The following is a 26096-nucleotide window of genomic DNA, read 5'->3' as shown; positions in this document are numbered from 1 at the left end:
AAATATAGAACTACAGTATAAATAGTCATAATATAAACAATAACAAGCTCTCATATCTTCGCTTTTAGAAATGAATTGGAACAAACATGACAAAAATAAAGCTCACCTGTTCTTTTAAATTTTGAATTGCCCATATCAGTGAATTCTTTTTATTCTGTCATTATAGAGAAAATAACATTTTACAAAACAAATGCTAATAATTTGTAAGAATTTTAATTTATTTTATCTTTTCTCCAAAATACAGTTCGGACAAACTAACTGAAGTATAATGACCAGTTTCATCAAATAGATTAGATAAAAACTTTATAATCAAGAAAGCCATAATACATGACTTTATATAATGAACCAGAATGACTGAGATTAAGATGGCAAACTATGACTGGTTAGTTATCAGTTGAAACTCTACCAATCATTGTGTTTTGCCCCTGGGCAAGGCATAAAATCTTGCTTATCTTCTTAGTTTGCTCGATTATTTGCAGAATGACCATTCATCTGCAAAAACAATCCTATATATGCAAGCATGTATGTAAAAATAGAAATAAAAACCCACAAAAGTACCCTCAGGGATATATATACTTTTATTGAGTTTGCATCCTATCTCTCTACTAGGAACACAGTAATCTAAAGAGATCTTTTTCAATTAATTTCTTTTAAGGATTATGTGAACACCAGCACAACAATCCAACTATACAGCTATGTCAAATCTATTAAGTGGAGACAATGTTATGAAACTACCCTGCTAATCTACATTATCTGAAGTAATTGCATTGTAATTTGATTAATGGTTTACATTTTTCCAAAAATAGATCATAACTGATGCAATAAAAGTAATAATATAACTAAAATTGATGAATTGATAAAATGACTAATATTTCATAAGACCAGTCAGGTTTGGCTACTAAAGCTTGCTATTGTAGATTAAATAGGATTATTTAGTTTTTAAGAAAAAAAGGAAACCTTTCTAGTGTAGGTGCCACAATAAAATACAGGGAGATTGGCAATTGTAGGGAGGCAATGTATGACAGAGAGGAGGACAGGACAGTCTCTCCATTGATTATAATGAAGATTATTATTATTATGGTTTTTTTCCTTAAGTGGTGTTAAACTGTAATTAAGTTTTACAACTGTTGCCAAAGACAATAGTAATTTGCTACTTATTATTTACCATGACACTCCAAATTATACAATGTAATACTGTGCTACTGTTGCATGTAACAGCACTTATGTTATGGTGTCCATGTTAGTTATAATAATAATATAGAATAAAATAGGTTGCATTGCCTTATGATAAAGCAGTTCTTTTTTGCAGAGCGGAATATGATTCTCTAGTAAGAAGAAGCACAATATGCATATGGAACAATGAATTTTAGTTACTTGACCTTACAAATTATAAGGCTGCTGTACAAGGGCAGAATTAGGAGTTAACAAGAACAATTATATGGTATGAAATAGCTTGTATCATTGTGTCAAACACCACTTTGGCAGTTATTACAACATGTTTTTATTAGTAGTTCACTATGTTATCATAATGATACCTATATACCTGGCAATATTTATTAATATATTACAATATAAATAAAACATGTAACCTGTATGGTGGATGACAGTTAAGTAAAGATGGTCCAGACAATCTAAATGGAAAGAACATGCGGAAGGAGGAATTTAAAAAGACATGGAGAGAAGGTGAAAGCCAAGAAACTGTTCTTTACACGAGGAAATGATAATAAACTATAAGTGATGAAACATTATTCTAGAGGAGACCCATCTAACCAAGGTAAGTATGACCATCTTCACCTCATCATCATCATATTGATCATGATGATGGAGATGATGACAACAACAATGATGGCGATAGAAAAAGAGCTTGTATTTAGCTTTTCTCTTCTTGGTTCTCAGCTGTTGACAATACACTTCCTAAATAAATAAAGTTTATGTTAAGCAAAGACATTTTCAAGACTTCAAATTAATAATTAAATACAAATTGCTGAGCAGTATACAATATCAATCTATATGTTACCATACGAACAGGGTTTAAACTTGGATTAAATTTGACCATTTTTTTTTATGACTCCTTATTTCAGGAATAGCTTGATGTATTGGTGAACAGTCAATGGCATTGGAGAGCATAAAGAATAAAGTTGTAATTAAAGTTAGCTGACACAAAAGACTTGAAGCCATCTGAGTATCGGAAAAGAGTTACCTATATCATGGTTAGTGTTGGGTATCAAAATGCTGACATCATGACTACTGCTTAATGCTCTGTGAAGGGACACAGCAGGCATTCTGAACAGGGCTATGTAAAGCTGCTGGAGACTGTGGTCAATACCTGGTTGGAGAGTATTACTGTTGGGAGGCCATATGTATGGCAGCAGGCTGAAGCTCTTTGCCATACTTCCAGAAAGAGTCAGAAGTGGTTGTTGGAGAATTTCTATGACTTCACCAACCCCAATTTCTGGCTTTCTAACTCCTTGCAATTGTAATCCTATGTATTACTATATGTGGGGAGCAGTTGAGAAAGATACCAACTGCTATGCCTGCAACACCAAGCCTGAGCTGGTGTCCAAGATCGAGAAGATGTTTGAAGATCTTCCCAGAAACACAGTAAGGAATGCATGCACCAGGTTCCAAAGTAATCTTGAGGCTGTAGTGTAAGCTGAAGCTAGCTATTTTGAGTAATCTAGCTGACATTTTTTGGTTCTTTAAAATACTTTTATTTTTGGATGGGATATTGTTTTTTGCTTGTATGTTGATCAATTGTACTTTCTTTTCCTTTTATGCAAACTTTCAAATTTAGCTTGAACATCCTGTATTGAAGGAAATGACATTGCTTACACCATGAAATATAGTGTAATTATTTCCATTCACTAAAAGGATAAATAGAACTATATGACAGGTGATGTGTTACTTTTTGGCTTTCTAACTATGACATTTTGTTGTACTTTAGTCACAGATCAGACTTCATGAAACAAACTTATGACTAAAGGTATTGTAGTGGCCATCCAGTCATCTTTTTTCACAATTATATTACCCAATGGAAATTTCTGTAAGACAGTAAATCAATGGTTTGAGGAAGATTTGGTTGTTTTTGCTAGCATGTTGATCAATTCTATAGAGACTTTCTTGTTGACTATGAACTAGCAAATTTGAACAGAAATCACTATGAGTGCTGTAGAATGTGAAATGAAGTAGTGTTTATATAGAGATGTTAAAAGAAAGTTTCAAAAACTGCTGAAGTACAAGGCTATCAAAAAGTTCCAGGACTAGTTATATTTAATAAAAAATAACTTATTTACTTAAGTTTTAACATCCTCTCCTTTGAAATAGTTGCCTTGAACAACAATACACCAGTCCCAGCATTCCTGTCACTTTTGGGATATAGCCTGGAAGTTGTTTTCCATAAGCGAGTCAAAGGCCTTTTGTGATTCACTCCGAATCTTGACAATGGTATTAAAACAGCGACCTTTGAGCTGCATTTTCATCTTGGGGAAGAGATGGAAGTCCGCAAGTGCTCAATCTGGTAAATAGTGAGGGTGCAGAAGTGATACCATGTTGCTTTTGGTGAGAAACTCACGAGTGAGGAGAGCTCAGTGACAGGGTACATTGTTGTTGTGAAGAATTCAATCCTTCACACTTCAAAGATCATGTCACTTTTGCCAAATGTCCTCCCTCATACACTCCAAAATATTGCAGTGGAACACTTGACTGATGGTCTGGCCTTGAGGGATAAAGTCTCACTGCACAATACCACACTTCCAGGAGTGGTGCTTGTGGTAGGTCTTCCAGGGTCATTCTTATGCTTTTGAAGTGCTCATGCCACTCAAAACATTGCGTATAACCAATTGCCTCATCGCTGTAAGCTTGCTGAGGCATGGTCAATGTTTCTGTAGCAGACTTCCCAACTTTAACGTAAAATTTCACATTGGCTCTTTGTTTATGTCCATGACAAAATCGCAGACTACAGCATACACATGATCACAAAAACACAAATTTCACAACTTGCGAAGTAAACACAGCAATGTCACTTGGCACACTACTAGCTTTCACTGTGCATGCAACCGGGTGCTGCCATCCACTGGCATGCTACAGAACTAGTCCGGGAAATTTTTGATACCACCTTGTATATCAGATGTTCTTGCCAACTATTGTTATGGCCATTATATAGTTGCATTATATGAAACCTGTGGATTATTGTATACAATAATTTCTCCATGATAAGTGGTGTGTGTATGTTTAAGAGGGAGAGGGAGAGAGAGAGAGAGAGAGAGAGAGAGAGAGAGAGAGAGTAATGTAATAATAAATAACAAAAGCTATGACATTACCATAAGGGGTCCATGCGTTTCCCAAGTTGGTGTATCAGCATCATAGCAAGCATCATGTTGGGACTCAAGCTGTTAAATATAATATAAATATTTTGTAATAAATTAATGTTAGGTATATTTATAAGTAATATTCGTAGCCACTTTAACATGGCTGTCCATTGGAGTGGACTTTACTGTGATTTTTTAACCCCAAGAGGGCATTAGCTAGTTAACGATGCACAGCAGCATCCGATAAAATTGCGAGCAGGGGAGTGAACCCTTACCATCTCCTAGCGACAGGACCAGTCACTAGGAGATGGTAGGGGTTCACTCCCCTGCTTGCAATTTTATCGGATGCAGCTGTGCATCATTAACCAGCTAGAGATGTCCTCTTGGGGTTAAAAAATTGCAGTATAGTCTGCTCAAACAGCCATGTTAAAGTGGCTACAAATATTACTTGTCGGTACAACTACTGCATTAATCTCTTGGAGAGATTTTAGAACAAGCATTTTTGCTAGTTATATTTATCAGATTAGGAAATATAATGACTTAGGTAAAGGTGATGAACTACTAACAACATGGCCATGAATTAAGTCCTTCAGCAATTATTGTTTTAGGGACGTATACAACTCTACTTTCATATTTTTAACAAGCATAGGTTAGAGATTAACAGTAGCAAATTTCTCCACACATTTCTAAAATCCCACTTACCCAAAATCCAGCTACAACTCAGTACCATACATACTGAGTAGGCTTATCATACATAACACATTCTGGTACAAAAATAAGACAGATAACACTAAAGGTGATATAATACCATCAAGACAATTTTCCTTACATATATTACTGAAGATATATTTCATTATAAAGGCCAGACAGCTATGACATATATTTTAGCCACTGTTACCAATTTCTAACATATATTTGTAAACAAGTGCAGAAACGGAAGATTAAAGAATACTTGGAAAGAATGATCTAAAGATATTGGATTTCGCAAGGAAACTATGAAGATATGTGATAAGTGCAGAAATGCTATGCTGAATTGGACACATCTAACTCAAGGCAGTAAGGAAAAACTAGATGTACAATTGAGATAACAACTGTTTACACATTACATTATTAGTTACCATGATTACAGGGTTAACAATTTGTACTCTCCTGTGATCATCTATTCATTATCATCACAACACAATACAGCTGTGCAAAACAGAAAAACTACACAAGTTTCAAATTTCAACACTACTGCCTAAAAACCCTATTGCAAACAAATAGACTGACAAACCCACCATCTACCCTCTTACCAGCAACACTAAATAACAATTTCACACACACACACACAGAAAAGACAAAGATACTTGCTATTATGAGGTAGAGGATCTATGTTGTTTTACAATAAGGATTCAGCTGTTTGATCAACTGAATGGCCTACTCCTGAATTAACATGTAAATAGTTGAGCCATCAACAGACACAAGTATCCTTAATGTAATTCTATTGTAGAATAAGTTTAACACAGTGAGTGACAAGATTGTATGTTTTGAATTACAAGTACACCTGATGGACTGCTATACAGTTTCCATCTCCTGAATTTCATTCAAAAGTTATGAGTTAGGCTAAGGTTATAATAAAATGACATTAGCCCAGGATGCCATAGAGTAGGATTGAATATGGAACCTTGTTGCAAAGTGAATTTGTCAACCTTTTAGTCATACTGTGCCTACAGCTATTATATACAACATTCACAACAGGCATAGTAAAGAACATAAAACAGTTTTTAATGGCCAAAATAAAGAAATAACAATGTAACAACTCAATCTTTACAATTCCTGACACTACATGTACAATCACTGCATACATATCTACATCAGTTGAGAACCTCTTAAAAGTAATATCTTTTGCTAAGACATAAGATCTATTTTATTAATAGAAAAGTGTTGTTCCCAGAACTGCATATTTTATTACTTAAGGAAACCTAAGTGTAATTTTGCATAAGACTTGTTGATGGATCAATCTACCAAAGTAATATGTATGTTACTTAATTGAATTTTTAGTTTCAAGCTTGACCAATTCCAGAATTGTGAAGGTAAGACAAGTTTTATAAAACTACCTTTTGAAGAAGCAGCCTATGGAAATCTATATACTAATTTATAGATTAATTTATGATGAATTAATATTCCTTATTCTACTTGTTTTGCAAAAGAAGCAAAATAGCTATGCATAATAATGCATACTTTATTAAGAATATATGATTTTTGTAATACCAATGATATCCTTGTGTTTGTTTCCATCTCTTTCTTTACAGCTTTTAAAGAAAAGCCAAACTTTTTGCCAAATAAAAAGAGATAAACAACAAAAAGGAATTTTTCTTCCCTGCCCACCAACTGCAAATTTCTACACTGTCATAAATACAGCTTAATATCCTGGTATCTGCAAGGAAAAATTAAGCTGCAGAGCCTCTTTTGAATTTCATAATTCATACTGTTATAACAATCAAACAACTTCCTTTTACAGGTAAAAGAAGAAAAATGAAAATTCCATTAATGATTTGAAAATAAAATAATTTCCTCTGTTTATTTGGTGTATGCCCATGAGAGTAAGATAGGAATGAAATCAATAATTTACATCTACGATGATGATTAAGATGATCTCTTAAGTTCTCATAACTAACAGGTGGCAATAATAAAATGTCAGAAAGAAAATCTTGATTCTTGTAATGCTGGCAAGTGAGGGTAAAATTACTAGACTCTCTGCTAAGGAGCATTTGTTGTTGCCACACTTCTGTGAAATAACATTTTTCTTCTTTTAGTAATATTGGTTATATTGTAAGGTTGCATTACTTTCAAGAGAAATGCTAATAAAATGTAATTTGAAATTTTTGAAAAAGAAAATTGAAAGCATTTTTTTTTCTTTTTTTCACTTGTGATAACTAAATTTAATGTGAAACACCAGAGCAAAATATTCTCTCTCATTCACACACACACACTAATTATGCAAATTTTAGAAGGAAAACAGATTGGTTAATCTAATAATGTAACTGAAGAAAGAAATACTGAAATTAAAGAAATAATTTGAACTAAACTCTCTCTTATGTTCGTCTATCTACATCATAGCTCTGTCATGACTATTCTACTATTATACTTAGGTGCCATGTTTCTACATAACTTTCAGCAGAGATTTGATCTCAAAACTCTTCTTCAATAGGCTGTGGTATAGTGGTTAAGAACATTGGTTTGTGTTAAAAACACAAGATGAAAGCAACCAAAGAAAAAGAATTAAATAAACAAATACTACAAATGATTATCAGATATATAATATATAACCACAACTATTCAGGTACTAAGAAGTGGTTTAGTTTATATTTTTTCACATATGTAAGATAATTGCAGTAGAAATTTTGTAAAAAATACATTGTTGGTAGAGGACAAATGTGATGTTTCAAGCAGAACCTAACACTGGATCCTAACTTAGTCCAATTCATGAACTTTTGAACTTTTCACTTGGCAATATATACACCTTCACTAATTTCCTGATTCTACTACTGTTTTAGTATCCTAATTCTACAGTTTACTGTTCAAATATGTGATACAGTAAGATAATTCAATAAAAATTTCCCTCAATATCTTTATCTTTTATCTGTTTCAGGTATTAGACTGCAGTCATACTGGGGCACCACCTTGAAGAACTTTTAGTCAAATGAATCAACAGCAATACTTCTAAAATATTTATAGGCATAAAAATAGTTGTGTGGTAAGAAGCTTGTTTCCATCTGTATTATGCCTTTATGGCAAATGTAATGAAATAAAGAAGCTTGCTTCCCAACCACATAATTCATGTCTCAGTCCCACTGTGTAGCAACTTGGGCAAGTGTTTCCTATTGCAGTCTTCTATTATAGCCTTGTGAGTGAATTCGGGAGACAGAAACTGAAAGAAGACTGTCTTGTGTGTGTGTGTGTGTGTGTGTGTGTGTCTGTGTTTCTTCCCCCGCCATCACTTGACAATTGGTGTTGGTGTATTCGCGTCTCCATAAATTAATAGTTCAACAAAAAGCAACTGATAGAATAAGTACCAGACTTAAAAAATAAAAATAAGTCCTGGGGTTGATTCATTCAGCAAAAAATTATTCAAGGTGATGCTCCAGCATGGCCATAGTCTAATGACAGACAAGTAAACGACAAAAGATACCTAAAAAGATTTTTGGCATAATGAAAGAAAAACTTTTCATATAAAAAGCCATATCATGACATTTCTTATGACTCATCAAGATTGAGGTCAGTTACCAAATTGAATAAGTAAAAGGCTTCAAAAATTTGACTGTTATAATAATTAATTTTAATTTTCATTATCTCTCACAATACCAAATGTATATTAAAATAAATAATAATTGGAAGAAAAAAAAATCAGTCACTGAATTCTAAATTAATTATTGTGATCTAATTATCAAAAAGTTAATTGCTTTGACTATTATTCAGTTAATTAGAATATGCTATTTCTATAAAAAAAAAAAATAGAAGCTAATAAATTTGTTTGAAAAACAATTATGTTTTATTGTAAGGTAATGATCATACAGTGCAAAATATGAATGGGTAGTGTTATACAGGTTGAATTGAAGGCTACTGTATTACTTGCTCATGAATTCTGCCAAATGCGAGCTTTCTTTTCAGGTACATGAAGCTACTGTCCACCGACGCAGGGTCTCTAGGGCCCATACCTCCCACACCCTCAGGGTTGGCACCCTCAACGTTGGCACACTGAAAGGTAGGTCTGGCGAGATAGTTGAGATGCTTGAACGGAGACGTGTGGATATATGTTGCATGCAAGAAGTAAAGTGGAGAGGAGGTTCTGCTAGGTTCCTCACAGGCAAGGAACACAGGTACAAGATTTTCTGGGCAGGGAACACTGACGGGGTTGGAGGCGTGGGTATACTTATCGCTGAGAAATGGGTAGATAAAGTAATTGAGGTAATCAGAGTATGCGACAGAATACTTAAGATTAGATTAGCGCTTCATCATAGTTTAGCAACCATTATATCAGCCTATGCTCCTCAGTCGGGGCTACCTGATGGACAGAAAGACCGATTCTATGACACTCTACTGCAGACTACCTCGTTGACGAACGACAGAGACCTTCTCTTTGTGGCTGGTGACTTCAATGGTCACGTTGGACGACATGCTGGGGGCTTCCACGGCGTACATGGAGGCTATGGCTCTGGTTCCCGCAACGAGGAGGGAACCAGGCTGCTGGAGTTCTGCGATGCAAATAATCTTATGATTTGCAACACTAACTTCAGGAAACCTACCAGCCACCTAGTCACCTACCGATCGGGCCAACATACCAGCCAAATTGACTACATCCTTGCCAGGCAAAGAGAGAAATGGCTACTTATAAATGCCAAAACCTTCCCAGGCGAAGAATGCACCCCACAACATAGACTGGTAGTTAGTGACTTTAGGATCAGGAGTAGGAGGACAACCAGAAGACGACCAACATGGAGAAGAAGGATCTGGAAGCTTAAGGATCCTGTGAATGGACAGAGATTTAGAGACATGTTACTTGAAGCCTTTGACGAAGTAGAAGGGGATAGTGTATCACATGGGGTAGAGGACAACTGGACGTTTCTAAGGGACAACCTGCTGAGAGCCACTGACCAAATCTGTGGCTGGTGCAAAGTCCCCTCTCGTCCCAAGGTAACGTGGTGGTGGAACAGTGTCGTAGACAGGGCTATTAGAGAAAAGAGACAGACTTGGAAGCACTGGAAGAATGGTGGTAGCAGGGAACTGTATCAGACTGCTAAAAGGGAAGCTAGGAGACAGGTCTATCTAGCCAGAGGGGAAGCAGATAAGAAAAAATCTGCCAATGTTCTGCGCCGTGAGGACCAAAGACTGGAGGTGTTTCGCGTTGCAAGACAGTGTGTGAGAGAGAAGTGTGTTCGCATGGAAGATGGTTCACTTGCACTAAACGAGGATGCAAAGAGAGAGGCTTGGAGACGCCACTATGAAAGGTTGCTGAATAAAGAAAATGAATGGGATAAAGAGAGTCTGCCGAATGTTGACCCAACAGAGGGACCAGCTATCAGGGTTGATAGTTCCTTAGTAGCTAAGGCAATTAGAAGCATGAAGACAGGGAAAGCCCCAGGCCCATCAGGTATCACTGCAGAGATGCTCAAAATATCTGGTAGTGTCGGCTATAGCCTAGTCACCTGTATAGTTAATCAGGTGATACATGAAGGAGTCATACCCAATGACTGGTGTAGCAGCATAATAGTCAACTGCTACAAAGGTAAAGGTGATGCCCTAGATACAAATAATTACAGAGGTATCAAGCTGTTGGATCAGGTGATGAAGGTTACAGAGAGGGTCATAAGCCAACTAATTAGAGAGAGAGTTAGTTTAGATGAGATGCAGTTTGGTTTCGTCCCAGGGAAAAGTACCACTGATGCTATATTCCTGGTAAGGCAGCTGCAGGAGAAATACCTAGCCAAAGATAAGGCCCTGTACCTGGCTTTTGTTGACATGGAGAAAGCCTTCGACAGGGTCCCCCGATTCCTCATATGGTGGTCAACGAGGAAACTAGGAATAGAAGAATGGTTAGTGAGAGCTGTGCAAGCCATGTACAGGGACGCTGCTAGTAAGGTGAGGGTTGGAAATGAGTACAGTGAAGAATTCTGGGTAGAGGTAGGGGTCCACCAAGGCTCAGTCCTCAGCCCCCTCCTATTTATCATAGTCCTCCAGGCAATAACGGAGGAATTCAAGACAGGATGCCCCTGGGAGCTCCTTTATGCTGATGACCTTGCTCTAATTGCTGAGTCATTATCAGAACTGGAGAAGAAGTTTCAGGTGTGGAAGCATGGTTTAGAATCGAAGGGCCTTAGAGTCAACCTAGCTAAAACCAAAGTCCTAATAAGTAGGAAGGTAGACAAATCACAAACGCCTTCAGGTAGATGGCCCTGCTCGATCTGTAGAAAAGGTGTAGGTAGAAACTCTATAAGATGCACCATGTGTAAGCTATGGACACATAAGAGGTGCAGCAATGTCATAGGAAGGCTAACTAGGAAGATGGTTTTTGTATGTGGCAGATGCTCGGGAGCATTAACCTCTGAAAATCTGCAGAAAACAACTTCCGTCACTTTCCAGGGGAAAAAACAAGAAGTAGTTGATAGCTTCCGTTATCTTGGTGACCAAGTCAGTAGTGGGGGTGGGTGTGCTGAAAGTGTAACGGCTAGAGTAAGAATAGCCTGGGCAAAGTTCAGGGAGCTCTTACCTCTGCTGGTGACTAAAGGCCTCTCGCTCAGAGTAAAAGGCAGACTGTATGATGCATGTGTACGAACAGCCATGCTACATGGCAGTGAAACATGGGCCGTGACTGCTGAGGACATGCATAAGCTTGCGAGAAATGAAGCTAGTATGCTCCGTTGGATGTGTAATGTCAGTGTTCATAGTCGACAGAGTGTAAGTACCTTGAGAGAAAAGTTGGACCTAAGAGGAATCAGATGTTGTGTGCAAGAGAGACGATTGCGCTGGTATGGTCATGTGGTGAGAATGGATGAAGATAGGTGTGTGAAAAAGTGCCACACCCTGGCAGTTGAGGGGACCTGTGGAAGAGGTAGACCCAGGAAAACCTGGGTCGAGGTGGTGAAGCACGACCTTCGAACTCTAGGTCTCACCAAGGAAATGACCAGAGACCGAGACTTATAGAAGTATGCTGTGCGCGAGAAGACCCGGCAAGACCAGTGAGAACAATCAAAATCAAATCATATATCAGAAAGCAGGGGTTAAGTGACCCATCGATTCGTGTCCACTGTCAGCCTCGTCTGGCACCCGTGCCGGTGATACGTAAAAGAACCATTCGCTCGTGGCCGTTTGCCAGCTCTGCCTGGCCCCGTGTCGGTGGCACGTAAAAGCACCATCCGTTCGTGTTCGTTGCCAGCCTCGCCTGGCCCCATGCCGGTGACACGTAAAAGCACCGTCCGTTCGTGGCCGTTTGCCAGCTCTGTCTGGCCCCGTGTCGGTGGCACGTAAAAGCACCATCTGTTCGTGGCCGTTTGCCAGCTCTGTCAGGCCCCGTGTCGGTGGCACGTAAAAGCACCATCCGTTCGTGTCCGTTGCCAGCCTCGGCTGGCCCCCGTGCCGGTGACACGTAAAAGCACCGTCCGCTCGTGGCCGTTTGCCAGCTCTGTCTGGCAACCGTGTCGGTGGCACGTAAAAGCACCATCCATTCGCGTCCGTTGCCAGCCTCGGCTGGCCCCCGTGCCGGTGACACGTAAAAGCACCGTCCGTTCGTGGCCAGTTGCCAGCTCAGTCTGGCCCCGTGTCGGTGGCACGTAAAAGCACCATCCGTTTGTGTCCGTTGCCAGCATCGCCTGGCCCCGTGCCGGTGACACGTAAAAGCACCATCCGTTCGTGGCCGTTCGCCAGCTCTGTCTGGCACCTGTGCAGGTGGCACGTAAAAAACACCCACTACACTCACGGAGTGGTTGGCGTTAGGAAGGGCATCCAGCCGTAGAAACACTGCCAGATCTGACTGGGCCTGACGAAGCCTTCCAGCTTCACAGACCCCAGTTGACCCGTCCAACCCATGCTAGCATGGAAAGCGGACGCTAAACGATGATGATGATGATGATGATGATATTTAATGTAACACCTAGTAATAGTTTGCTTGAAAGGGTTTTATTAAAAGTCATACACTGCAAAAATCAACAAATAGCTTTCCACTGAATCCAAGAACATTCTAACATTGAAATAGCATAATTAATTAAAAAATAATACCAATTATGTCCATTAATGAAAACTAGTTGTAACTAGAAGCAATTTACTTATTGCGAAATTTTCTGAAATGATGGAGTAGTAGATGGATAATTGTCACATGATTGATTAGTTTCTTGTTAAGTAGCTAGAGAAGGAAATATCGGCTATAGTGAGAGATAAAGCATGAAAATTAAGTTTGTACTTTTAAAAGATGAAGTTTTCTACATTATCTTTTACATGAATTTTACTCATGAAAATGATGTAGTTCTGAAATCTTTTGAGTGTTGTATCTGACAACAGTTAGTTTTGAAATATATGCAATATCTTTGTCATAATGTATGATGAGCAGGCAACACGTATTCTATAGTATTATACTATCTTATAAGAATTAATTATTTTTCACTGCCAATAATGCAAATATAAAGATATGGTCAATACAGAAAAATGAAAGTAATTAATGATATTTATAAATTTATGAAATGGCTGTGATTGTGTTTTCCAAACTGGTTTGGAAACAACTGGATGGACATATAAAACTTAGTTCAAATCCAGCAAGTATGAAAATACTTTTCCATTATTCAAGAATTGATTGATTGAAGAGCTCCATTGCAACAGAGATGAAAGTTTTAAAGTTATGAGAAGAGAGGCTATTGAGAAACCAGTAGAAAAAACAATGATATATATGTATACATATATGTATATAATAGATTGTATGCTGGCTATTCATTTTATTCATATGATTCCATAGAGTGAATAGAAATATCGATAAAATGTTTTTCTTCATGATTGTATATACTTTCCTATTCATAAAATGCAAGAAAGAATACACATAAATAAAAATCATAATTGGCAAATGCAAATATAAATCATATAAAAATGAAATGTATAATTTTATTATTTCTTGTTCTTTTTAACTGTCTGAAGTAGGCAAACTATAAAACCACAAATATTCTAAAGCAATTTAATAAATATATATGTGAACAACAAAAGCTGATAATGTTTACCCACATGGAATATTTTCAAGTGTATCTACTTAATTGCAAAATACAACCAATTTGATACTAACTCTTTTGTTTTTCATCTCACCTTAGGATCCACTGGAACTTGCGATTTTATACTCTACCTATAATACAATAGATTCTATATTTAAGAATTCTCAAATTGCTTTATAGCTCCTGTGAGGCTACAGCTGATTAAGCTGTTAGTATTTCTCTATCCAATCTGTTTCTTCCACCTTATACCTAAATACATTTACTTTTCTATAACAATGTTTTCCTTTAGAACACTCTGCTAACACCTTTTCTGAACAACTGATTTTACATGTCTTCCAAATTCATCACTTTGGTTACAAATGTTCTTCACATGTATTTAGTTATTGTTATTTAAAATGAAATAAAATATAAATACGGTTGTTCTAGATAAAAAATTTAAACCAAATACTTACACTTTTGATGAGCTGATTTTCTTTCTGTAGTGATGTAAGAAATTCATAATAAACATCCTGTTTGAAAAGAAATCCTAAAATTTATTTTCACTCCTTCAATATTAGTATTATCATCATCATTATTATGATTAACCCTTTCGTTACCAAACCGCCCGAAAAAAATTTTGGTTAATGTGACCAAACTGCCCAAACCTGCCCGTATTTACCTATTCATATTTAAATGAGAATATCAGAGCAAATCTCTTTAGTACATTCGTGAAAACAAGTGATTATACTTCGTAAACAGTTTATCTACAGTTGAGTACAATGATCGAAGTGTAATTTTACTTCCGTGAATTTTGGGAGATTTTTTTCCGAAATTTGTTCCTATTGTGTTTTCAATATTTGTAATTCTGACAAAAAATGGATACAAATTTTATTATATCAAGCAGCGAGTCAGAATTCAAAGGATTTTCTACTGAAGACCTTGATAAATCTAACTCTATGACTGAAAAAAAAAAGCATGTGGTATTTGATAATGAATCTGATGTTTCATTTTCCGAAAGTGAAAACAGTGAATCCGAGAGCTCCGACAGCGATAAAGAAAATGAATTGGCACCTGAATGGAGTGAAAATTTAAAAACTGTTTCTTTCGGTGATTTTTCTGAAGAAACTGGACCAAGCCACAGACTTTCCCAGAAGAGTAAAGCCTTAGACTATTTCTTTTTACTTTTTCGAATGAGCCTATTTGAACTCATTACGGCGGAAACGAACCGTTACGCTAAATGTAAACAAAACGAAAGAAAGGATAGTTAGTGGATTCCCATAACCTTAAATGAAATTAAGACTGTTTTGCCATAAATATTATTATGGATATCAGAAAGTTACCCAGAATAACAAATTCTATCGTAAAATTTTGTTGTATACCCAATTGAATATTAGCTAATAACCCATTTTCTATAGCGATGTTTGAACAAAATTTTAATAATTTTATATTTTGTTGAATTTACTTGTATCTACCTGCAATTAGAGTCACTTTGTGACAAAAATTATAGTATAGAATTGGTTGAGAACATTTCATTAAATTATCTTCCAAAATTCACGTTAATATATTGATATATAAAAATGTTATAGTTGTTTAATGAAACCAGACTAAATTTATGATTATGTTAGAAATTAATTGAAACACATAGTTTTGGTCAGAAATATAGTAACGAAAGGGTTAAGGTTGTGAGCTGGCAGAATCATTGACACAACAGACAAAATGCTTAACAGTATTTTGTTTGTCTTTATGATTTGAGTTCAAATTTTGCTGAGGTTGAATTTGCCTTTCATCCTTTTAAGGTTGATAAAATAATAGTTGAGCACTGGGGTCAATGTAATTGACTTTTATATCCTGATGTTGGATAAATAATTTAATGAAGCAGGGGGAAAAGAAAGCATTCACACAATGCACTACTATCACTGTTACACGAGGTTAAATGCTCTTTGCCAGTGGTTCACAGTGAACTGCTTTCCAATTGCTGACAGTTCTTTATATTACAGCAATGTGTCATTCCACTTTTAGTCAGTTGGGAGTGGTCAGAATCGTTCCACAACATTAGCCCTCTCTCTGCTATTATATGCTTTGTGCCTAGAGTAGTAAGGATTATTACAATGATGATGATCTGTTGTTTCACAAAATTGGTGTTGTACTCAGTTTAATTTTGCTTCCTAACAAACCACAACTTGTGGTCTAGAATGAGGACCATTTTCCTCATTTTCATATCTACTTTTATTTAAGAGAAGACTAATCACAAATCCCTTCAGGTAGATGGCCCTGCTTGATCTGTAGGAAAGACATAGGTAGAAATTGCATAAGATGTACCCAGAGGAAGCTATGGACACATAAGAGGTACAGCAATATCAGAGGAAGGTTAACAGAAAATAGTTTTTGTGTTTGAAAGGTGCATAGGTACAATGAACACTAAAAGTGTATAGAAAATACACTCCTACAAATGCCAGGGATATGTTAGAGGTAGCTAATTGCTTCTGTTATCTAGGTGACCAAGTTAGCAGTGGAGGTGGATGCCCTGAGAGTGTAGTTGTTAGAACAGGCTGGGCAAAGTTCAGAGAGCTTCTACCTTTGTTGTCAACAAAAAGCCTATCTCTTAGAGTGAAAGGCAGACTGTATGATGCCTACGTGCAAACAGCTATGCTACACAACAGTGAAACATGGGCTGTGACCACCGAGGACATGCGTAGGCTTCAAAGAAATGAAGCTAGCATGCTTTGCTGGATGTGCAATGTCAGTATGCATGTACAACAGAATGTAAATATCTTGAGAGCTAAGTTGAGCATAAGTGGCATCATATGTGATGTACAAGAGTGACAAATGTACTAGTATGGTCATGTGATGCATATGTACAAGGACAGTTGTGTAAAGAATGCCAATCTCTAACTGTGGAGAGAAACTGTGGTAGAGGTAATCCCAGGAAGACATGAGACAAGGTGGTGAAGCATGATCTTCAAACGTTATGCCTCACAGAGGCAATGATTAATGCCATGCTTGAGAAAATCTGTCAAGCCAAGTGAAATTGCAGTTGTGGTTGATGCTAGAGTCATGTAACTGGTGCCTGTGTCGGTGGCATGCAAAATACATCTCTTGAGCACTGGGCCTCATGGAGGAATGTGACTAATGCTAATACTGTGTAATTAGCACCTGTGCCAGTGGCATGTAAAAAGAACCTTTTGAGCATTGGGCCTCATGGAGGCAATGACAAATGACTGAGACCATTGGCAATATGCTGACAGTTCTCAGAGTGGTTGGCGTTAGGAAGAGTATCCAGTTGAAGAAACCATGCCAAATCAGACTGGAGTCTGGTGCAGCCCCTCAGCTTACCAGCCTTGTTCAAACTGTCCAACCCATGCCAACATAGACAATGGATTTCAAATGATGGTGAATAATAATCCTTCCTACAATAGGCACAAGGCCTGAAATTTTGGGGGAGGGGGTAAGTCAATTACATCAACTAGTACTCATTTCATTGACCCCAAAAGGATGAAAAGCAAAGTTGACCTTGGTGCAATTTGATGCAATACCAGGTACTGGCTCTCATGGCTTCTGATCTTAACTGATTGGCAGTGTTATCATATACATGTTTTGTCTTGGTATAAAAGATGGGCTACAGCAATTATTCTACTCAGTACCACAGATTTACTTGTCAGTTGTTTGACCATAACCAGTTGAGCATGACTTTTATTGGCTGACAATATGTGCATCTCTGATCATGAGAAGAAATAGTGAGGGAGCACCATAGCCATGTGTTGAGAAAATTTTGGGTATGAATAATTCACTTTTGGAAACAAGGAGGTTTTCTTCAACATCCTTAAACAAGCCTTTTAAACAAGACTTTTTCAACAGGATTAGCTACTTAACCTGAAATAAATTGTAACTGGGTCCCACCTGCAAGGTCATGTGCTATTTATCTTGATATGAGATCACCATGTCGCACATATATGGTTGTAATGCATGTGCCTGGTGTACCCTTATCAGATGGGTAGTTCCGATGGGTATACTGGGCTTTGTATATTTACACCACAGTGTCACTTTGATGACATGTGCTGCTCTCTCACACAATAATGAAAATAATAACAATAATTATTATTAAGGTAGTGAGGTGACAATCATTAGTGCAGATAAAATGCTTAATAGCATTTCCTTTGGGTCTATGTTCTAAATTCAAATTCCACTGAGGTCAACTTTGACATTCATCCTTTCAGTGGGGTTGACAATATAAGTACCAGTTGAGGAGCACTGAGATCAGTGTAATCGACTATTCCCACTCTCCTTAAAAAATTGCTGACCTTGAGCCAAAAACAGGAAATCATTCTTTTTAACTCGGGTTTTGTTGGAACTTCTGGAGTCTTGCATGCATAGCAGGCTTGCTGCCTGCAGCTATGTTCCCATGCTATCTGCTCTTTCCAACTATCAAATACTTTCCTGATTATCCTGGCCATGCCAAGGAGGCAAACCTTTTGTAACAGTTCGACTGGGCACTCTATTCCAATTTCCTTTATATTCCTCATGATACCTTCTATTACTGTCCCCAAAGACCCAACAATAATTGGCACTATCTTCACCTTCATTTTCCAGAGCTGGACTATTTAAGAGGATTATGTATGTCTAATTTTTTGCCTTCCTTCCTGACTATTTGTGGGTCAAAGGGACATGTGACATCAATTATACAGCACATGTGGTGCACCTTGTCCACTACATTATTATTATTATTATTATTATTATTATTATTATCATTATTATTTAAGACATTGCACAGTATCCAATATCATGATGTTGTTGATTGAAGATACTGATTGAAGATGTGTGTACCAGCAGTTTGTACTGTGTGTTAAGTCACAACAGGGACCTCAGACAGAGTACTTTACGCAATATGTGTGCAGTTCCAAGTAATGCCAATTTTTGCAATAAACCTGGATTGTAGGATATTTCTTAAGTTTTTAGATGTTTTTTCAAATTGGATGGTATTGAATCCAATGCTCTGATGACAATAGGGACAACCTTTATGTTTGACTCTCGTAGCTACCACATTTTAGCGATCTCAATTCCCAGGCCTCCATATTTATCAATCTTTTCTCTTTCTTTCATGATAATATGTTGATCTCCTGACACTGCCACATCGATTATTAAGCGCTTTTGTTTGTCCCTCCTGAAGGTTACTACATCTGGCCTTTGATGCTCTAACACCTTGTCTGTCTGGAAGTCAAAGTCCCAGAGGATTTTTGCCTTCCCCTATTTGTTCATTACCTTTTCCAGTGTATGTTGGTACCAAGCACCTGTTAACACATATCCATACTTCTGGCATAGTAGCCAGTGAAGGTTCTGGGCTACTTTGTTGTGCCTGTGCTTGTACTCTTTCTGCGCAAGACTTTCACAAGCACTTATTATTCACCCGTTACTATGTTCTGAGTTCAAATTCCACTGAAGTTGGCTTTGCATTTCATCCTTTCAGGGTCGATAAATTAAGTACCAGTGAAACACTGGGATTGATGTAATCGACTAGTTCCCTCCCTACAAGTTTCAGGGCCTTGTGTCTTCAGTAGAAAGAATAATTATCGTCATCATCATCATGATTGTTTATTATCATGATTTGAACAGTTTTGTGCAACTTTCCATTGCATCCCCAAGTGCATTTCTGTGTTCTGCATCATTGTCTTTTGAGCAAGTACAGTTGTGTATGTAAACTACATCAATTTTGCATTGTTATGATATTTGTGTTGTTGCTACTGGTGTTATTCTAATGTTTCATCTTTTGTGAGCATATATGTAATTTGAGTTGCATTATTTTATTGGGTGGTGATTGTGTAGTGTATATCTTGCATGGTTTACATTATTGTTCTGTAGAGTAAGTATTAAGGGATGTGTTGAATGCAGAGAATGTACTGTTTCAGTTATGCTATTGAATTGACAGTGTCTTGTGTTGGATTTGGGCTGTCTCTCATAAAGAAGAGCGATCTTTTGGATTGTGTGTAAGGTTGTGCTCCAACTGTTGCTAGTATTTTTCACTTTCATCTCCCAATAATAATTTATTATTAAATGAACCAAAAAAAATTATCATTTGTTAAAGAAATTACTACTACAACAACTACTACTACCACCACTACTAGTGTTGTTGCTGTTAACACCGCCGCTATTATTAATATAAGCTGTTTCATTGCAACACATTTATAACTAAGTGCTTTTGATTATATGTGATGTTTTTAAAAATCTAGTCAATATATTATTGACTAGATTTTGATTTTGATATTTTTTGCTTCTCATCAGCACATTCATCTGAACATGCAAAAAATATGAATCAAGTATAAGAGTCACGGAAAAATAGAGAAATTTCTTCAGTTTTTGTGCAGAGAAAAAAAAATGGATAGTTTTGTTCAAATAATGTAAACATACTCTTTGCAGTATAAATGGATTTGAAATGTTTTTTAAAGTAGTATAATACACATACATTAATAACATACCTATCATTCCATAAGTTCTTGGTAAAATTAACTATAATTTTATACCATAATTCCATACTGTCATGTTGATATCATAGACAAAGTTGATTTATGTTGTAATAATGGAACAGAAAGTATTGCATGCACACACATGCACAAAACAATGCTTGATTAATGAAATTATACAATAAATCAATATTTGTTATATATTGTTATGCTGATTCTTGTAAACTATATTCACCAGCAAAACAGCTTTTTATATAGCCAAAGAAAAAGAATTTTCAAATATTTCAGAAAATGGATGTCTTTACCAATTTATATAGAGCATTTACAGCAGCATCTTAGGAACATACAAATCTTTGAGCAATGCACTGAGAGACTTTTACATCTTTCACTTAGGTGCCTTAAATATCATATGTTAGAATAAAGTTTATCCAATAAAAAAAAGCAGGCCCACTGGCATAATTATGAAAAGCACATTTTTTGAGATAATGCATCCATAATAGTTTGGGGCATATCTGAATACTGATAGAAAACAATGGTTATAAAACAGTACCAATAAGTTAAATTTTGGACAATTTCAAAGATGTGGAATATATAAGCAATTGTTAGCAATAACTTCTCTAAAATGGAAACTAATTTACATAATTGTCACAGTAAAGGTATAACTAAAAACAAAAATATAATATTATAGTTTAATTACAAAAAATATAACAAAAATATCATAATAAAATTAACTTCTAATAGTAAATTCAGCTGGAATATAGTAATATTCCACACAGAAGCAGAGATAGAAATGAATTATAATAACATTGCATATAACTAAAACAATATAGTTTGCAATTAACACTGTTTTTTTTTGTAAAATGATCTTCAGATTATCTTTAGTTCCAGCTAGAATTGAGTATATGTAGTAAGAAAAAGTCTTACCTGGTAAGGATGTGTGCTGATCTCTTGACCATTACTAATTATGTATTTAAGGCAACCCAGCAGATAAAGTCGCTCACTAAAATAGTAATCTTGTAACTTTAACATTAGACCTTTAGTGTGTTGTTCATTGTTTAAAATTTGCTGCAAAGAATCCAGAAATAGGGCAAATAAATTTACACTGTGAATTTAATTAAAAAAAGATTAAGTTTAAAATTTAAATATAAGGCAATTTGAATGAAAAAATATCAAGTGGTAAAAATGACAGTAAATCCAATAAACTACAACAAAATTAACATCTCAAGAAAAGCATCAATATAGCTAAGAATATTAAATTAAGTCTTGGTTTGAGATTGCATTTAAACTGACTTTTTCTGAGATATGAAGACACATCATGTATGTAAATTTTCAATACAATTCATATAATAACCTCAAAATTTAATTAATAAAAATGGAAATATTTTGATGGAAATTAAATTTAAAACTGTCCATTCTCTGTTACAATATCTATTATTGAGTAATATAAGGTAAAAGTTGATGATTGCTATAGAATTAAAAACTCACAAATTGTTAATTATTCTAAAGCAATTCAAAATATTTGAAGAAAAATAATTTCAAAAATGTAATCTATAGAAATTGCTAAATTCTTTTTAAAGATAGTATCTTAATTTGATCAATTCTTACACAGGAATATATCTTACAGAACTTACTATAAAAATATCTTCTCTACTAAAAAGAGTTATTAGATTCTTTGGATTGTTTTACCTGCCTTTCTATACTTTCTTTTGTCTTTTTTTCTTCATGGTTAATAGAAATAAAATAAATAAATAAAAATCTATAATAATACTTTCTGCTATAGGCACAAGGCCCAAAACACTGGGAGAGGTGCTAGTTGATTACATTGGCTCCAGTGCTCAATTGGTACTCATTTTATTGACCTCGAAAGAATGAAAGCAAAGTTGACCTTGGTGGTATTTCAACTTAGAACATAAAGAAATGCTACAAGGCATTTTGTCCAATGCACTAATGATTCTGTTAGATTGTTGCCTTCATTAAAAATAATACTTCTAATTTTGTCACTAGGCCAACAATTTTAAGGGAAGAGTAAGTTAATTACTTTAACTCCAGTACTCAACTGGTACTTATTTTATTGACTCCAAAAAGATGAAAGGTAAAGTTGACCTCTTTAGAATTTGAACTCAGAATGCAAAGCCAAAAGAAATGCCACTAAGCATTTTGCTTGGCAGGTTAATGGTTCTGTCAGGTGTAACTTTTGAAATAGAAAGCTATCCAATCTGGCATAGATTCTGGCTTTGATTCTTTAGTGCTAAGGTCAAAGCACAAAACAACATCTCTGGTTAATATTTTTTTTTTATTGTTAGTCAACCTCAAGGTCAGTAGAACAGTAGTTTTTGAGAAGACAAATGTTAGTTCCTAATACACTAACAAACACATGCATGTGTACACACACTGCCATTATCAAATCATATAATACTTTATAGAGTTTAGCTTATGTATATGTCATTCTATTCAATTTGTGTCATTATAAAACTATAGCAAAACCAATTTTCTGTTTTCAAAAATATCAGCAACATTTCTCTATAGGAGGACATTATTTGTTGGCAGAAAACAAACCAGTATAACCATGTTCCTGGTAAATGGTCAAATATGAAATATTTTTAAATAAAAGATCTGTAAGTCTCAAAGAGAACCATGACAACATTGAAGCTTCATCAATAAGTAATTCTTTTGTTGTCATGATGGCCTTCTATGATTTCATTTTTTATGCTACTTACTGAAGCACTGGTGCAGATATTGGAAATCTGAATCCACAGTGAATTGTTTTGTCACCTTCCAACAATTCAGTTGCAATGTCTATGGTAGCAAATGCTTATACTACTTTTCCTTTACAGCTCAGATGAGTTGTCAAAGTATTACGTAAATCTTCCTGGACTATCTATTAAATAGAAATGGCTCTCAGTTTGTGTACCATTAATAGCAGTAATAATCTCAAATAATACGATGCTAAATAATGAGTGAAATAGGGGAATCAAATATTAAACTGCTGTGACTTCCTTTAAAGCTTTATGCATTCATACCCACTGTGCATTATTGCTGTTGATTCGAGTAACTGGTAAGTAGTGAACTTTCTGCCATACAAGAGAAGAAAAGTGCTTCTATATCCTAAAGAATTATTTTCCCCAGTAATGGCACTATGGAGATACTGAATTGTAAACTTCTTTCTATATAATAAATGTGAATTTCAGTGTCAATCACCTAATGGCCTGCCTCAACAAATGGCATATATATGGAATCAAAGTAACCCCAGAGAGTGTTTTAATGCTACTTTGGTCCGCCAGTCTGCAGTAGAAATTCAGACCATCCTATAACATCTTTAGTTCTTATAACCAGCAAACTGTAAGGAGTAAAGAAATTGAATATTGGTTGGAGAATTATATTTAACCAATTTGGAAATTGGATGAGAAGCAATGAGAATAATTACCGCTTTTGGAACTACTTTAACTCGTATATGCATTAGAGCATTCTTCTGGTCAGTTTGGGATAAGATACCTCTGAGCAGCAGTTTTCTTATTGATCAAATCCACAAGAGGAAATCAAAACAAAATAGAATGATAACCAGTTTCCTCATATTAATCCATTCTCTAAGAAGTAAAAGTTTTCTTCTTAATTTTTCTTTCAAGTGGTTTTTGTTAGTCAAATTAGAATTTGTGAACAGTAAAAGTTATATTTATTTTCACTGAAACAGCATTTGTAAAGTTGTACATTGATTTCGAGGTGGCAAAACAAGATCAGAATCAAAAAGAAATGATATATTGAAGGGAGAAAAAAAATCAAAAACCTGTGATTTCAAGTAATAATGTAAGGAAAGAAACAGTGAAGTTTCAAGATGATTGAGTGAAGATTAAAAATCAATGGGTACCGAGTCTCCAGAAGACTAGGTAAAGTTTTGACTCAACAAATTCCTTTATGATAAATTTTATTTAAGCAAATAAATAATAATTTATGTTATCCCATGTCCATGTCTTTTTATAGATTCTTCAATTTACTTTGGGCCAAAGATCCAACTGCTCTTTAAAGGTGCCAAATCAAAAGTCTATCACAGATTGCATGGCTCGTTTTAGTATGTTGAAATTATTTTGCCTGTTCAAAAATTAAATACATACTGAGTCCACTTAGCATCACTTCCAGCAACTTCTGATTATTTTTTATTTGACACATTCGCATACAGTTATATCAACTACTTTCAAATTTTCAAAACCAATAACGCAGACACTACTACAATAAGATCTGTTCTCATCATTCAGAACACAATTTTTTCTGTTTCTGCTTGAAGCCTTTTGAACTTTGTATTCTTCTGATTCAAAATGTAATACAGAAATTCATTATACAGCAATTGATTTCCATCTCTATCTATTTAATTTAGAAAGAAGCAGACAGCCATATATGTGTACCCTCCGTTAACTGTCTCTATTTCTTTTCCATCTTGGAAATACAATTGTTCACTAGATCTATCATGCATCAGATTTTCCATTAGTCTCTATACAGATTATGGTGTATAGGCACTTCAAGCATCTGAATATTTCCTAATGAGTTTATGTGATACATCAGTGGTTTATTGGAACTTAACTGTTCTCTACTCTTCTATATTCAAGTGTATATGTGATGGCTTTCACTGACCATTTCATAATTTTTTTTTTGTCAGGCATAAGCTATCTACTATTGGACAAAATTACCATGCCTCTTTTAAGATAGTTGAATGTAATACGAAGAAGATGCTTTTTCTAACAGGTTAATGAACTGCACAGAGGTTTCCTCATTGACTCATTTTTAACATACGAGATGATAGAATGAGTTAAGCATTTTGAGATCTGGCTACACAACTTCTCATATGTAACTGTCACAAGCAACATTCACTCAGACAATCCCATCTAGTGCTAATTGTTTGCATCGCATGTTATAGCAGTATCTGTTCAACATACAACAGCCAGTACTCTTAATGTCCAGATACTCTGTCAGCTCTAATACCCAGTAGCAAGAAATCCAACTTCTGTACAAAAGATAAAAAACACCAGCTGCCAACAAATGTATGCTGTACAAAACAAGATACACAAAATGTACAAACCATTCAGAAAGTGGCTGGGGGAAGAAATACCTAGGGAAGGAGGCATAAGAGAACAATATGTAACAAAAGGTTAGAGAAAAGGTAACATGTTGAAAAAGAAAGTATTCATAGGCACTGGAGTGCCTAGAGTGAAACTAAAATATTCCTCCTGACCAACATGAAGCACATGTCATAGGGACTAATTGTACAGATGTACAGGTAAGAGAGAATCTGAGGTGTAAATCCAAATGGTCTGATACACTGAAATATTGGTCCACAGGTTTGAAAACATTACAGACATCAAGGAAACATTCATGGAACTGATTGCCCAAATCACAACTAGTTTTGCCTATTTACAGAACACTGCAGTCGAATGAGTCAGTGATGTGGAGGTGAGATTTCAGACTTGTTACACCTCAAGTAATGGACAAGTATAGCATTTGGGTTAGGTGCATTTAATGGATCCCTGATGAGCTTCGTTTTGGGACATGAGAAATTCTGTTCAATAAACTCAGTGTGATTTCAGAGTCAGTGAGTAGAAAGCAGAAATTATAATAGAAGTGTTTTTGGGTGGAAGCTTAGAGGAAACAAA

General features: G+C 35.7%; 1 protein-coding gene across 1 annotated transcript in view; it reads right to left on the bottom strand.

Moving 5' to 3' along the window:
• LOC115215070 (nucleoporin NUP188 homolog) overlaps nt 1-26096 on the bottom strand; it is a 515758-nt gene that overhangs the window by 150210 nt on the left and 339452 nt on the right. The window contains exons 6-9 of the mRNA XM_029784227.2: nt 21385-21525; nt 14482-14538; nt 4320-4388; nt 107-154 (exon numbers count right to left, since the gene is read on the bottom strand). Of these exons, the coding sequence (XP_029640087.2) occupies nt 107-154; nt 4320-4388; nt 14482-14538; nt 21385-21525 (315 nt within the window). The remainder of the gene's footprint in view (nt 1-106; nt 155-4319; nt 4389-14481; nt 14539-21384; nt 21526-26096) is intronic.

The sequence above is a fragment of the Octopus sinensis genome, linkage group LG1 (genome assembly GCF_006345805.1).
Source record: "Octopus sinensis linkage group LG1, ASM634580v1, whole genome shotgun sequence".
In the NCBI taxonomy this organism is placed as follows: domain Eukaryota; kingdom Metazoa; phylum Mollusca; class Cephalopoda; order Octopoda; family Octopodidae; genus Octopus; species Octopus sinensis.
Note: the sequence above shows the minus strand (reverse complement) of the source record. Positions and strands in the feature narration are given on the sequence as shown.